The sequence below is a fragment of the Platichthys flesus genome, chromosome 4, assembly GCF_949316205.1.
Source record: "Platichthys flesus chromosome 4, fPlaFle2.1, whole genome shotgun sequence".
Taxonomy (NCBI): Eukaryota; Metazoa; Chordata; class Actinopteri; order Pleuronectiformes; family Pleuronectidae; genus Platichthys; species Platichthys flesus.
Genome location: NC_084948.1, coordinates 1,107,848 through 1,124,337, shown reverse-complemented (window position 1 = coordinate 1,124,337; position 16,490 = coordinate 1,107,848). Strand labels below are relative to the sequence as shown.

Sequence of the window (16,490 nt, the reverse complement as noted above, 5' to 3'; positions counted from 1 at the left end):
TTCACTTTGATGACGTAGTTGATTACGTTACCGTTGATCATCTGTCCATCGTCGTATAAATCCGCCCTGACAATCTGATTGGTCCGGATGAATTCGAACCGGGCATAATTTCTCCCCAACGGAGCGACTCCAGACCGAACTTCCCGACCTCAAATGTTGTGGGCGGGGCTAAGTTCGTCTGGCATCCAGGCTATAAAAATACATCAAGGAAAGAAAAAGTCCTTGATCAAAAGAGAGCAGGGATCTCACATTAATCAGTGCTTTTTAAGAAGTCAATCAAGTCAGTCGCATGAAGTCTAGCGAATGGACTCAACCCAAAGTTCGCATGACATTATGCTACAAAGTGTTAATTCTATCAATGCTGCAAATACCCTTATCTTTCTGATGATCACCATTACACGTGGCATCGATTACAATTCTGTCCGTCCTGTGAGAGGGATCCCTAAAATTATTTAGTTTTCGTTATTGTTTACTCTTGTTGAGGGTTAATGGCAGAGGATGTCCCACCTTGTTAAAGCCTTATGAGACAAATTGTGATTTGTGAATATGGGCTATACAATTTTTTTTTTTGATTGAATGATTGACATTAGCCCCCAGAATCTGAGGAAGTTAACTCAAGCACAGAAGCAGTAGAAGAAGAGGGTATGAAGACCATTCACCCAGGGAAACCAACAAGAGAGAAGAACCCTTTACAAATCATACCAAAGGTGAACTGGCCATCAATGCAGACCTAAGCTTATCCTTGAAAAGACGAGACGATTTTATTAACTTTGGGGGTGACTTTAACTGTGTTCTTTGCCTCAGTCTTAATCGGTCTTCTACCAGACATGCAACACGGTCTAAACTGGCCACAGCTGTTGGTACCTTTATTGAGTGGTCTAGATGGTTGCTGAGCATGGACTGTGCTTCATCAATGCTGCTAGAGACTTTGATTATTGATGATGTTCTCCTGCACGTGGCATCTATTGCACTTCTGTCCGTCCTGGGAGAGGGATCCCTCACATGTGGCTCTCTCTGAGGTTTCTACATATTTTTACCCTGTTAAAAGGGTTTTTTGTAGTTTTTCCTTACTCTTGCTGAGGGTTAAGGACAGAGGATGTCACACCCTGTTAAAGCCCTATGAGATGAATTGTAATTTGTGAATATGGGCTATACAAATAAAATTTGATTGATTGATTGAGCAGTATGGAATGGTTGACTACTGGTGTTTTCACTTCCCTACAGGAAATGCGTTTTCTTTCTTTTCACCAGTTTACCATACATTTTCTAGGATTGATTATTTTATTCTAGATGCACAACTTATACCATTTTCTAGCCCTACCACTTATCATAGTATAGTTATATCTGACCACGCCCCCCCCTATCCTTTGAACAAACAGTGGCGCCTGAACTCTCTTCTACTGTCTGACAGCACTTTTGTCAAATTCATCCAAACCCAAATAAAATTATTTATTGAGATCAATGCATCACCGGAGGTATCATAGCACCATATGGGACGCGCTGAAAGCATACTTGTGAGGCCAAGTCATTGGCTAAGCCTCAAATACCAAAAAGGCAAGGATGTCTAAATTGAAAGAGCTTTCTGTAAAAATTTCACAGCTGGAAAATCAGTATGCCTTGGCGCTTACTCCAGAGCTTTATCAAAAATGGATTCCCTACAGACTGAGTTTGATATAGCCTCTACCCAGTGGCGCTTCTATATGGAATTGCGCACCGGGCGAGAACCCCTTCGAGCGCCCCCCCCCCGAAAAAAAAAAAATCAATGCACACAATTCTGCACAGCACAGAATAAGTTACAAATGCCAAAAAAAGTAAAAGTGATTGCAATATGCTTCCGTATTCTTCCATCACTTCTCAAAATAACATCATGACTTTAAGGCTGTTTCTAGACCCATATACATGAAGCGATTTTGTCCTGTATTGTTAAATGTTAGAATATCAAATTTAATCAAAAGGCTGTTATGTGGAGTGGAACTTCTAGCTCTCGGTCCAACCCTCCTTCTTTGATGTGCGCCGCAGGATAATGTGCAGCACACGATGATGTGCCCGGCAGGATGAAGTGCGCTGCACGACAATGTGCGGCGCAGGACAATGTGAGACGCATGATGATTGAGGCAGCAAGACAATGTTCACCGATGTGCGCCACAGGATGATGTGTGCTGCAGGATGACGAGCGCCGCAGGATGATGTGCGCTGCACGATAATGTGCGCAGCACGATGATGGGCGCAGCAAGATGATGGGCGCAGCAAGATGATGTGCTCCACACTATGATGTGCACCAGGATGAAGTGTGCCGCACGATGATGTGCGCAGCAGGACGATGTGTGCCGATTTGATCCACAAGATGATGTGCGCCACAGGATGATGTGCGCTGCAGGATGATGTGCGCCACAGGATGATGTGGCCGGACGATGATGTGCGGTGATGATGATATGCAACGCACGATGATGTGCGCTGCAGGATGATGTGCGTTGATGATGATATGCTCCGCAGAATGATGCGCGCTGCAAGATGAAATGCGCCGCAAGATGATGTGCGCCGCAGGACGATGTGCACTGCAAGACGATGTGCGCCGATGTGCGCCCCATGATGATGTGCGGCGCTGCAGGACGATGTGCGCCCACAGGATGATGTGTGCTGCAGGACGAATGTGCGCCGATGTGCGGCCCAGGATAATGTGCTTGCGCTGCAGGATGATGTGCACCGCAGGATGATGTGCAGTGATGATGATATGCGTGGCAGGATGATGTGCACGGCAAGATGATGTGAGGGGCAGGATGATGTGCGGTGATGATGTGCCCCCAGGATGATGTGCGACGCGATGATGTGCGCTGCAGGATCAAGTGCGCCACAGGACGATGTGCGCCGCAGGAGGATGTGCGCCAAAGGATGATGTGCGCTGATGTGCAACGCAGGATGATGTGCGCTGCAGGACGATGTGCACCGATGTGTGCCCCAGGATGATGTGCGCCCCAGGATGATGTGCGCTGCAGGATGATGTGCGCCGCAGAATGATGTGCACCGCTGGAAGATGTGTCTGCAGTGAGATGGCTCTCACTTTCCTTCGACCGTTGTAAAGTAAAATCCCCCAAATCTATAAAAAATGATAGATATATTATAACAGTTTTAAGAAAATACTCAGACCCTGTCCCTTTTTCATATTATTTTATTACAGCCTTTATCCTTTTTGCTAAGGAAAAACAATCCCTCATCAATCCTTAGCTTCGAGGCCAGATGTTGTTACAAAATTTATAGCATTTAAATAATCATCAAGGCCATTGGGATTCTTGTCAATATTGTGGTTCAACTCAGTCCCGTCTCTGAGCTCTGCAGGCAGCTCCTTCAACCTCAGGTCTAGTCTTTTTGCCCTGATGCATAGTTATGTAACAGTGTTGCTCAAGTCTCAGTGATAACTGATAGAAATCTGAGGAACCAGAGTGTTTTCAAAACAGAGCTGCAGATTATCACTTCAAATGGTATAATTAGAATTTGATGATGGTATTCTTCAGCTTTATAGAACTAAAGCAGATCAGTACCAGTTGATTATGTCCAGGTTGTAACGCAGAATTGTATAATGATGATCTCAGGTTGTAAGTGCTTGCTCGAAGTCTGGACTCTCATTTTATTTTGAATTAATTACATAGCCTGGTCCATGGGCCATATTTTTCTCGCATTCAGCATAAGAGCAAGGACCACTGGGTTGATGACTGCACTGACAACACGAGTCTGGAATCACTAGCTATTTAAATTATGATATTACGGTAGCAACCTTAGTTAAAACAATTTCTTTTAGCAAGAAACTTACAGGTGGCGCTCCTCTCCTCCTCAACACAATGCCCTCTGAAAGTAAAGCCTTGCCAGTCTCCTCAAAAAGAGCAGACTCTTCCAGCTCGCGGAGGCTCTGTAACTCTGTGTATTTGTCTACAAATCTGCCGCATCCAAGTGAGAGAAAAACACAGGCAGCAATATTAGCATGGAAATAATGTATTCATTTCAAGATATTGATATTCATTTATAATTTCCCCCACTGTACATTTGATGTGCACTTGATAACACTTTACATTACAAGAACCATACATTCAACCACATCGATTGTTTGATTGCTTTATGATTTTATGCATACATTGCAATCCATACCTCTGACACGTAGAAACAAAGGTTGATTTGGTGAGGTCAAGAGCCCGAGGACCTACCCCATACTGCTCATAGAACTTCCTGAAAGGGAGAAAGTTGTTGAAACGCATGCAAGTGGTAATTCCATCAAAACTGTTTTAAGAAATCCTGATGAGAGAAAGAAAAATGGCAAATTTCATTCGAATCTCATAAATTAAGTTTTTCAGCTTTGCAATTTGGTTACCGTTTAATGTGTATTCCAAATTATAATTTGTTTTATTAAATCTAAAAATAAGCATTTGGAAAAACCTGTGACAAGTAGTCTGTGACAATAATGAAATAACCAAATGATCTAGTGATGAACCTGAAGTTGTTGGGGGGTTGACAGTGTTGTCTAGACAGGGAGAAGTGGGACAGATAGTGTAGGGGGTGGCTCTGGCTTAGGAGGTAGACCGGGTTTTCCACTAACGAGAGGGTTGGTAGTTTCATCTTGAATGGTTCCTCCAGTCTGCATTCCTAAGTATCCTTCGGTACGATTCAGATTCAGTGTCATAATATATTTCAGCACCATGACACATTCTCAACTTAAGAAGAGGACGATGTGGAGCTGTTACTGAATGCTCTGTGTTGACTGCTGGTAGTTGTGTTGTGACTGATGATAATAACTCAGGATAATATGGGCATCTGTCTCAGTTTCTGTCCTTCCAGAGTAAATCGCAGCAGCTAAACTAAATTACTTAAACTAAAAGCAGCATTTACAAAGTCTTTGTTTAAATACCGTGAGAACTCCAGTGTAGTAATGGTAAATGGTTTTGTATTTATATAGCCCTTTTCTAGTCTTGATGACCACTCAAAGCGCTTTACAGTACAGTTTTACGTTCACCCATTCACACACACATTCATACAGTGCATCTATTCACAGCACTTTGTTATTCTATGGGGGGCTATTCAGGGTTCAGCATCTTGCCCAAGGACACTTCAGCATGCAGATGGGTCAGACTGGGGATCGAATTGCCGACCTTCAGGTTGGAGGACGACCACTCTCCCCCTCAGCCACAGCCCCCACGAGTAGTGTGTGTGCACATCAACAGTGATGCGTTTTAAAGCTAAAATTAGTTAGTGGTGACATAGCCTCAGTTAAACACATAACGAGGGGTTTAACGGTACACAAAATTCAAGGTTCGGTATGTATCTCAGTTTTGAGGCCATGGTTCGGAACGTTTTCGGTGCAGTAGAAACAGAAAAAAAAAAATATTTCAATTAATTAACCTTGGTTAACCAGGGTTGAATAATTGAAATAAACAAATCAGATCAGAGAAAAAATAATCCTTTTCAAAAAGGGAAAAAACCTTTTTGCCTTTAAAGTAATTTCGAATAAAAGTAAAATAACTAGGGCTGTCAAACGATTACAATTTGTAATCAGATTAATCACAGTAGTCACCATTATATTTATATGGCTGTGGGAACGGAAAGATAAATGACAGAAGGCGGATATATATAATTCATGCAGATGCAGACTTATCCACATTCATAGTTAATTTTGTATTGGGATGATTTAGGTGACAAACGTACGATAATGTGTTTGGTTGTGAAAAGATGTGTCGGATCATATCTGCGTGTCGCCCCTGTCATTTTAACACTGAGTACTGAACCAGAGAATCACGTGTTGTGTTGTACAGAGCACAAATTGATGACGAGACATTTTCATGATATTTAAATGCAGCCTCAAACTCTAGAGCGAATCAAACAGACACCAAGTGACTTCATGTACTGATCAGGTCCTGATAACTAGTGATAAGTGTTTATTAGGTCAAGTGATAGCAGAGTAGAGGAGGACACAGAAACTCCCCCGGCTGATTACCGGCTGCTTAACATGAACAAGCTCTGATCTCACTGCGTGTCGCTCTGAGCGAGTAAGGGGGGGCAGGTATGGATACATGTTGGAGTTTGCATGTCTCCTGCCATTAAAAAACACAGATGATGCTTGTTATTGCTTTGACAAGGTAGGAATTATTTTCAAGCGGCAGATTGGGTGTTGGGTTTGCACGGAACTCATTTTTTCCACTTGTTTGTCTGCCGTCGCCATGACCACAAGCCTACAGCACATCCGGCCCTTCACTAAAGTTTTGCCTCAGAATATGATACCCGTACGAACACAAATAAGTTTTGCACGAGGAGTTTTTTGGTGCGGATACATGAACGTTACACCCCAAATAACAAAACACCTCATCATGTCTTTCACAAAGTATTTACTCTTCTGTTAATACTGCTGTGAATAGTTGACTTACGCTCTGATTGCTTCCTCTCTGTAGAAGATATCAGGCACAGTTTCCTGTTTCTTGGAGCCGGCTCTGGTGCGTGGCTTCACGTGAAGTGGGTCCCTCCTTGGTGGAGAAGGACGATGTGCGCCCCAGGATGTTGTGCGCCGCAGGATGAAGTGCACTGCAGGATGAAGTGCACTGCAGGATGATGTGCCCCGCAGGATGATTTGCGCTGCAGGACGATGTGCGGCGATGTGCGCCCCAGGATAAGGTGCGCCGCAGGATGATGTGCTCCACAGGATGATGTGCGCCGCAGGACGAATGTGCGCCGATGTTTGCCCCAGGATGATGTGCGCTGCTGGATGATGTGCGCTGCAGGATGATGATGTGCGCTGCAGGATGATGTGTGCAGCAAACTGATGTGCGCCACACTATGATGTGCACCAGGATGAAGTGCGCTGCACCATGATGTCTGCCGCACTAGGACGATGTGCGCAGATGTGTGCCCGAGGATGATGTGTGCCCCAGGATGATGTGCGCTGCAGGATGATGTGCGCTGCAGGCCAATGTGCGCCGCAGGATGATGTGTCCTGCAGGATGATGATGTGCGCTGCACGATGATGTGCCCCGCAGGACGATGTGCGCCGATGTGTGCCCCAGGATGATGTGCGCTTCAGGACGATGTGCGCCACAGGACAATGTGCGCTGCTGGACGAATGTGCACCCATGTGTGCCCCAGGATGATGTGCGCCAGGATGATGTGCGCTGCAGGACGATGTGCACCACATGGACAATGTGCGCTGCTGGACGAATGTGCACCCATGTGTGCCCCAGGACGATGTGCGCCAGGATGATGTGCGCCGCTGGATGATGTGCGCTGAAGGATGATTTGTGCCGCAGGATGATGTGAGCTGCAGGATGATGATGTGCACCGCACGATGATGTGTGCAGCAAACTGATGTGCGCCACACTATGATGTGCGCCAGGATGAAGAGCGCTGCACCAAGATGTCTGCCGCACCAAGACTCGCCGATGTGTGCCCCAGGATGATGTGTGCCCCAGGATGATGTCATTGCAGGCCAATGTGTGCCGCAGGATGATGTGAGCTGCACGATGATGTGCGCCAGGATGAAGTGCGCTGCAGGACGATGTGCGCCGATGTGTGCCCCAGGATGATGTGCCCTTCAGGACGATGTGCGCACCAGGACAATGTGCGCTGCTGGACGAATGTGCGGCGATGTGTGCCCCAGGATGATGTGCGCCAGGATGACGTGCGCCGCTGGATGATGTGCGCTGCAGGATGATGTGCGCCGCAGGACGATGTGCGCTACAGGACGATGTGCGCCGCAGGATGATGTGCTCTGCACGATCATGTGCGCTGCAGGACGATGTGCGCCACAGGATGATGTGCGCTGCAGGACAAATGTGCACCGCAGGATGATGTGCAGTGATGATGATATGTGCCAGGATGATGTGCACGGCAGGATGATGTGTGCTGCAGGATGATGTGCGTTGACGACGATGTGCCCCCAGGATGATGTGCAATGCAAGATAATGTGCGCTGCAGGATGAAGGTGCGCCACAGGAAGATGTACGCGACAGGACGATGTGCGCTGCAGGATGATGTGCGCCGATGTGCGACGCAGAATGATGTGTGCTGCAGGATGATATGCGATGCAGGATGATTTGAGCAGCAGGATGATGTGCACCACACAATGATGTGCGCAGCAAGATGATGTGCGCCACACTATGATGTGCGCCAGGATGAAGTGCGCCTAACGATGATGTGGGCGCAGCAGAATGAAGTGTCCTGAAGGATGATGTGCGGTGATGATGATATGGGCCGCAGGATGATGTGCGTCTCAAGGTGATGTGCGCCACAGAATAAAGTGCGCTGCAGGACGATGTGCACCGTAGGACGATGTGCGCCGATGTGAGCCCCAGGATCATGTGCCGCAGGATGAAGTGCACTGCAGGATTATGTGTGCGCTGCAGGACGATGTGTGCTGAAGGACGATGTGCCCTGATGTGTGCCTCAGGATGAGGTGCGCCACAGGATGATGTGCGCTGCAGGACGAATGTGCGCCGATGTGCGCCCCAGGATGATGTGCGTGTGCTGCAGGATGATGTGCACAGCACGATGATGTACTTAGCAAGATGATGTGCGTCATGTGCGGCACACTATGATGTGAGCCAGGATGAAGTGCGCTGCACGATGATGTGCGCCACAAGACGATGTGCGCCGATGTGTGCCCCACGATGATGTGCGCCGATTTGTGCCCCAGGATGATGTGTGCCCCAGGATGATGTGCGGTGATGATGATGTGCGCCCCAGGATGATGTGCGCTGCAGGATGAAGTGCGCCACAGGACGATGTGCCCCGCAGGGACGATGTGCGCCGCAGGACGATGTGCACTGGATACCGTTATGGCACACACCATTGTACTCTTTATAACAAGGTTGGCTGGCCAGCCCTGTTAAAAAAAGGGATGCTCATTGGCAGATCTATATTTACAAAACAATCATTGGGCTACTGCAATTATATCTCTCCTCTCTCATCAGCTGGAATTGTAATAACCTCAATACCCGCTCCCAGAGCTGGCTTTCATTATATCTGGCTCGTGTTAACACTAACTTGGGGAAGACAGCCCTCGGTTTTAAGGCACCCTACATCTGGAATGAGGTCCAAAAATCGTTAATGTTTTTCATTAAGGGAATTCTCGAGTCTTGTTTCATGTACAGTGATTGTAACTGTTAGTTGGGTTAGGCTTAACCATAGTATTTTATTGAATCGTCAGGATTGATTGTTTGTGACCTTTTGCCATGTGATGTTTTATGTATATATGCATTATTTCATTCTTCTTCATTTATTTTCTCAATGTATTAAGTCTTCATTGTACCATTGTAAATGAGGGTCTTATTCCTCAATGTGTTTTCCAAGGCTTAAATAAAATAATCAATCAATTGACGATTTAAAGATTTTCTGACTCTATCCTTTGCTGAAATATAGACACTTTAATGACAACAGTATGTTATTTGATGCTGAAATAATTCAAATCTAAATGGCATCAACCGAGGAAACAAGGAGGTTGCATTCAGCCAGTTAGGACAGCAGTTCCAGAGAGAGCAATTTCCGACTTTGGTTGAGATCCGTGACAAGTGGTGGTTGTAACAAATGTCCAACACTTCCATAAGAGGAGAATAAACAGAACCACAGCTTCTCAAGTCACTCTCACATCATTTCTTTGTGTGGGAGAATTTGCAGCTCAACTAATGGTGTTTGAGTTGCTGGGGTCTATGAGCTTTGTTTGAGTTGGGTCTTCCATTGTCTCCTTGTTGTGCGAACCTACTGACTGCTGCTCAGCCAACATGTCTGTTAGCTTCAGCTTAAGCACAGGATCCTTGGACTCTGCTGACACCTGTAGGATAAAAGCAGCACTGTATTGATTTGTACAAACAGCAGTAAAGGCCAATTGTAGTCATTATACAAGCTGTAAAGTCAACGATATCAATATAGCCAATTAAAAAGTTAACATTTTCCTCACAGGGCTGAACAATCCATACAGAGTATGGCCCTCACTTTCCTTCGACCGTTGTAAAGGAAAATCCCCCAAATCTATAACATTTTTTAGATATATTATAACAGTTTTAAGAAAATACTCAGACCCTGTCCCTTCAGCCTTTATCCTTTTTGCTAAGGAAAAACAATCCCTCATCAATCCTTAGCTTCGAGGCCAGATGTTGTTACAAAATGTATAACATTTAAATAATCATCAAGGCCATTGGGATTCTTGTCAATATTCCACGTAGCAGAAATATTTTTGTAGCCTTCCTCAAATCTGTGGTTCAACTCAGTCCTGTCTCTGAGCTCTGCAGGCAGCTCCTTCAACCTCAGGTCTTGTCTTTTTGCCCTGATGCATAGTTATGTAACAGTGTTGCTCAAGTCACAGTGATAACTGATAGAAATCTGAGGAACCAGAGTGTTTTCAAAACAGAGCTGCAGATTATCACTTCAAATGGTATAATTAGAATTTGATGATGGTATTCTTCAGCTTTATAGAACTAAAGCAGATCAGTACCAGTTGATTATGTCCAGGTTGTAACGCAGAATTGTATAATGATGATCTCAGGTTGTAAGTGCTTGCTTGAAGTCTGGACTCTCATTTAATTTTTTATTAATTACATAGCCTTGACCATGGGCCATATTTTTCTCACATTCAACATAAGAGCAAGGACCACTGGGTTGATGACTGCACTGACAACATGAGTCTGGAATCACTAGCTATTTAAATGATGATATTAAAGGTAGCAACCTTAGTTAAAACATTTTCTTTTAGCAAGAAACTTACAGGTGGCGCTCCTCTCCTCCTCAACACAATGCCCTCTGAGAGTAAAGCCTTGCCAGTCTCCTCAAACAGAGCAGACTCTTCCAGCTCGCGGTGGCTCTGTAACTCTGTGTATTTGTCTACAAATCTGCCGCATCCAAGTGAGAGAAAAACACACAGGCAGCAATATTAGCATGGAAATAATGTATTCATTTCAAGATATTGATATTCATTTATAATTTCCCCCACTGTACATTTGATGTGCACTTGATAACACTTTACATTACAAGAACCATCCATTCAACCACATCGATTTTTTGATTGCTTTATGATTTAATGCATACATTGCAATCCATACCTCTGACATGTAGAAACAAAGGTTGATTTGGTGAGGTCAAGAGCCCGAGGACCTACCCCATACTGCTCATAGAACTTCCTGAAAGGGAGAAAGTTGTTGAAACGCATGCAAGTGGTAATTCCATCAAAACTGTTTTAAGAAATCCTGATGAGAGAAAGAAAAATGGCAAATTTCATTCGAATCTCATAAATTAAGTTTTTCAGCTTTGCAATTTGGTTACCGTTTAATGTGTATTCCAAATTATAATTTGTTTTATTAAATCTAAAAATAAGCATTTGGAAAAACCTGTGACAAGTAGTCTGTGACAATAATGAAATAACCAAATGATCTAGTGATGAACCTGAAGTTGTTGGGGGGTTGACAGTGTTGTCTAGACAGGGAGAAGTGGGACAGATAGTGTAGGGGGTGGCTCTGGCTTAGGAGGTAGACCGGGTTTTCCACTAACGAGAGGGTTGGTAGTTTCATCTTGAATGGTTCCTCCAGTCTGCATTCCTAAGTATCCTTCGGTACGATTCAGATTCAGTGTCATAATATATTTCAGCACCATGACACATTCTCAACTTAAGACGAGAACGATGTGGAGCTGTTACTGAATGCTCTGTGTTGACTGCTGGTAGTTGTGTTGTGACTGATGATAATTACTAATATGGGCATCTGTCTCAGTTTCTGTCCTTCCAGAGTAAATCGCAGCAGCTAAACTAAATTACTTAAACTAAAAGCAGCATTTACAAAGTCTTTGTTTAAATACCTTGAAAACTCCAGTGTAGTAATGGTAAATGGTTTTGTATTTATATAGCCCTTTTCTAGTCTTGATGACCACTCAAAGCGCTTTACAGTACAGTTATACATTCACCCATTCACACACACATTCATACAGTGCATCTATTCACAGCACTTTGTTATTCTATGGGGGGCTATTCAGGGTTCAGCATCTTGCCCAAGGACACTTCAGCATGCAGATGGGTCAGACTGGGGATCGAATTGCCGACCTTCAGGTTGGAGGACGACCACTCTCCCCCTCAGCCACAGCCCCCACGAGTAGTGTGTGTGCACATCAACAGTGATGCGTTTTAAAGCTAAAATTAGTTAGTGGTGACATAGCCTCAGTTAAACACATAACGAGGGGTTTAACGGTACACAAAATTCAAGGTTCGGTATGTATCTCAGTTTTGAGGCCATGGTTCGGAACGTTTTCGGTGCAGTAGAAACAGAAAAAAAAAAAAATTTCAATTAATTAACCTTGGTTAACCAGGGATTGAAATAAAAAAATCAGAGAGAAAAAATAATCCTTTTCAAAAAGGGAAAAAACCTTTTTGCCTTTAAAGTAATTTCGAATAAAAGTAAAATAACTACGGCTGTCAAACGATTAACATTTTTAATCAGATTAATCACAGTAGTAACCATTATATGTATATGGCTGTGGGAACGGAAAGATAAATGACAGAGGGCGGATATATATATAATTCATGCAGATGCAGACTTATCCACATTCATAGTTCATTTTTTATTGGGATGATTTAGGTGACAAACGTACGGTAATGTGTTTGGTTGTGAAAAGATGTCGGATCATATCTTCGTGTCGCCCCTGTCATTTTAACACTGAGTCCTGTCCCAGAGAATCACGTGTTGTGTTGTACAGAGCACAAAATGATGACGAGACATTTTCATGTTATTTTAAATGCAGCCTCAAACTCTAGAGTGAATCAAACAGACACCAAGTGACTTCATGTATTGATCAGGTCCTGATAACTAGTGATAAGTGTTTATTAGCTCAAGTGATAGCAGAGTAGAGGAGGACACAGAAACTCCCCCGGCTGATTACCGGCTGCTTAACATGAACAAGCTCTGATCTCACTGCGTGTCGCTCTGAGCGAGTGAGGGGGGGCAGGTATGGATACATGTTGGAGTTTGCATGTCTCCTGCCATTAAAAAACACAGATGATGCTTGTTATTGCTTTGACAAGGTAGGAATTATTTTCAAGCGGCAGATTGGGTGTTGGGTTTGCACGGAACTCATTTTTTCCACTTGTTTGCTGCGGTCGCCATGACCACAAGCCTACAGCACTTCCGGCCCTTCACTAAAGTTTTGCCTCAGAATATGATACCCGTACGAACACAAATAAGTTCCGCACGAGGAGTTTTTTGGTGCGGATACATGAACCGTTACACCCCAAATAACAAAACACCTCATCAATGTCTTTCACAAAGTATTTACTCTTCTGTTAATACTGCTGTGAATAGTTGACTTACGCTCTGATTGCATCCTCTCTGTAGAAGATATCAGGCATAGTTTCCTGTTTCTTGGAGCTGGCTCTGGTGCGTGGCTTCACGTGAAGTGGGTCCCTCCTTGGTGGAAAAGCCTGGAATACATCATACCAGATGGGTTTCTCTGCCGGCTGAATGACTCCAGAGCGCATCAGATCTCGAACCCTGCCATGAGAAGGCATCATATAATGATGAATAAATGCCATGGGACAGCAGTGTCATTTACTACAGAAGATGTGTACACAGAGAAACAAAAAAAGTAATTTCCAACTCCAAATTAGAGATGTTCTTGGGCTCAAGTGGAGGTCTTCAGGGGTAAGGAGCCAGGGGCACAGATCCAATGAGCCATGTTTAGCTCCACTAAGTCTGCTTACAGTGTTCATTTTGGGTCTGATCCTACATTGGACAGTAAATAAGTTATGTTTTCCAGTCTTTACCAGCTGTATCAGTAATTCACTGCTCCTGTCTATGTCTCTGTCATTCATCAGTGCCAAACGAATCAAGCCAAACCGAGTGTGCCCCGTCATCTCCTCTCCTTGTTTTTACCCAGTCTGAGTTTACACGTGTCTGATCCGTGTGTGTGTGTGAAAGCAGAGATAAAAGCAGAGTAAATTGAAAAGAACTAAAGCCTGAAACATGCTTCTGCGTTTTCACGGGCCCGTAAGCGCAAGAGCCCTTCCGGGTCCCTTACGTGCTTATGTATCCCTCCTTACGTGCTGACGGGTGTCGACCCCCTTTTCTAAAATTTACGGCAAAGCTCCGCAAGCTCACTCAGCCCGCAAGGCTGTGATTGGTCTGCTCTACATCCCTTCTGGAGCTGCATTTCCGGTTTCATGCCTCATAATATCGGCAGAAATCACGGAAGATTTAGAAGAACGAATATGGACCAAATAGAAGAGCACTTGGCAGAAGATATCCGATAGTATGATCACTTGTATAACCCGTCACTGACTGGCGGATTTGTCCGCCAGAAAAAGGCTACGAGGAGCCGCAGTGGCTATGTAAATAAACAATCAACGAAGAAGAAAGAAGGCGTCTCGACAAAAAGCATTACTCCGCCTAGTGTTCTGGCGCGGGATTGCTTTGTAAGACGCGCAACGGTTGGGGAAGCATGAATGAAAACGAGTCTTGCGCCACAGCGGCGTGAAAAGACGCAGACGCAGTCGCAGAAGCATGTTTCAGGCTTAAGAGGTGCAGCAGACCTGCAGGTGTCTGGGAGCTTGTTCTACAAATGTAGGGGTAATATTTCTGACTTAATTTAGTATGTGCTGTTCTGATGTGATCGGATGATTTAGAGACTCAGTTGGAGTCGGTTCAGTCCTGCTGATTACTGGTTTCTTAACTGCATTGCTGTGACACGTTTTAGAAAGCCCTGGAATGTTAGACTCGTCCCCAGAGTTTTTCTTGACCGAAATCATTAATTACAATTATTTACTATGTGTGGAGATATCAGCGCTGCATGGGAATCAATCAGATTTACGCTGCAAAACTGCCGTACCGTCAGCTAATGACTAAGATTAAGATTAAGATGCATTTATTCGTCCCAAACACATGCAAATGCACACTCATGCAGGTAGGGAAATTTAACCTTTGCTTTTGACCCATCTGGTGCAGGACACACAGGGCAGTGAGCGACCATGTACGGCGCTCGGGAGCAGATGTTGGGGGAGTAAGGTGCCTTGCTCAGGGGCACTAGACAGGGTAGGGAGACTCTTGGATTTTTGGACAGATCAATCCAGGTTCGTCTTTTGATGTCTCTCCGTGGAGTCGAACCAGAGACCTTCTCTGCCCATAGTCCAAGTTTCTGCCACTAGACCACCGCCTCTCCATACGACGATAATGTTAGAATTGCAGCTACAGCAGAGTTTAGGACATCAACTTTCACAGGTTTCAGACAGAAGAAGAGTGCGGTGTGTGTTCCAGCTGTCAGACACGGTGCTAACCAGCCTGCACAGTGCGTGGTCACATGTGTTTCAGTCAGACAGAGGTTAACGTGATGCCCTTCATTGATACAGTCACGTTAGCATCCACTGTTAGCTGTTAGGCTAGTAAAGGAGCACAAACAGCGGTAATATGCTCTGCTGCTCTTACCGGGTGAAAACAGTTCCAAACTTCTCCAATCTGCTGCCCGCCATTCCGCTATGTGTCAGGGTAGGGCCAGAGGTCAGCAACAAACACACACAAGTGTAACTTATGGGACGTTGCTCAACCTACGTGTATGCGATTTCCGGTTATATATTAGGGCTTCGTTTTGTTTTTTCAGAATAAAAGTCTGAGTTTCCGGTTTTTCCATCGTTGCACAAACCGGTGGGTAAATCCCTTGCACTGGTATTAAATGACATTTTTATAATGTACATATGACTGATTCCTGGGCCTGGTGTCTATCCTGGCAGGCTTTCTAATGTGCTCAAACTTTATTAATTGAAATATTCCACACTGGTGAACTACTTGTGAAAAAATAATAACAATGTTGTGGCACTCCACGTTCAAATCGATATCTTGTTTAGTGATTTGATGATCTAAGTAAGAATGTATTAATTTCCTCCATGCGTGATGGTTACTTAGACTAGAAGCATTTGCACCATTTGCACCCGGGCGGGTGTGGATGAGGGGGAGAGTGGTCATCCTCCAACCTGAAGGTCGGCGATTCGATCCCCAGTCTGAACAATCTGCATGCCGAAGTGTCCTTGGGCAAGATGCTGAACCCTGAATGTCACCCATATAATAACAAAGTGCTGGGATAGATGCACTGTATGAATGTGTGTGTGATTGGGTGAATGTGAAACTGTAGTGTAAAGCGCTTTGAGTGGTCATCAAGACTAGAAAAGCGCTATATAAATACAAATCCATTTACCATTGCATCTTAAAGAGTAAGATGAGGTGTTTGCACATCTGATAATGACTGATGCCTTCATTTGAAGGTTGTTTTAGGAAGGAGAGCAAGGAGTGGACCCAAAACCCACTGCATAGATTATGTATTTGGCAATCAGCCCCCAGGTAAGTTGCGAATATATATACTGGAATGAAAAAGGGGGGAACTGTGGGTTAAGACCTAACCCATTTATATGGCATGCATGGGAAACATTTATTCGATAAGTACTTTGACTCTTGGGTTTGGTCCATGTCCCAGCTGCTTACATGGAAGAGGAGAGGTTTATGAAGCCTTCC

At 44.6% G+C, this 16,490-nt stretch overlaps 1 protein-coding gene across 1 annotated transcript; it reads right to left on the bottom strand.

Annotated features, from left to right (window-relative positions):
* Positions 1-9,369: 9,369 nt before the first annotated feature.
* Positions 9,370-15,572, bottom strand: mrps23 (mitochondrial ribosomal protein S23). The gene is made up of 5 exons (XM_062385519.1): positions 15,414-15,572; positions 13,308-13,487; positions 11,058-11,135; positions 10,724-10,847; positions 9,370-9,793 (listed from the first exon to the last, which is right to left on the bottom strand). The coding sequence occupies exons 1-5, from the start codon at positions 15,455-15,457 to the stop codon at positions 9,641-9,643; spliced, it is 579 nt and encodes a 192-aa protein (XP_062241503.1). The 5' UTR covers positions 15,458-15,572; the 3' UTR covers positions 9,370-9,640.
* Between the last annotated feature and the right edge of the window lie 918 nt (positions 15,573-16,490).

Coding starts and splice junctions, on each gene's coding strand:
- mrps23 (XM_062385519.1), bottom strand. CDS start 15,457: ATGGCGGGCAGCAGATTGGAGAAGTTTGGAACTGTTTTCACCCG. Junction 10,848..11,057: donor TTTGTTTCTACATGTCAGAG/GTATGGATTGCA, acceptor TGGATGCGGCAG/ATTTGTAGACAAATACACAG. Junction 9,794..10,723: donor GGAGGAGAGGAGCGCCACCT/GTAAGTTTCTTG, acceptor TTTATCCTACAG/GTGTCAGCAGAGTCCAAGGA.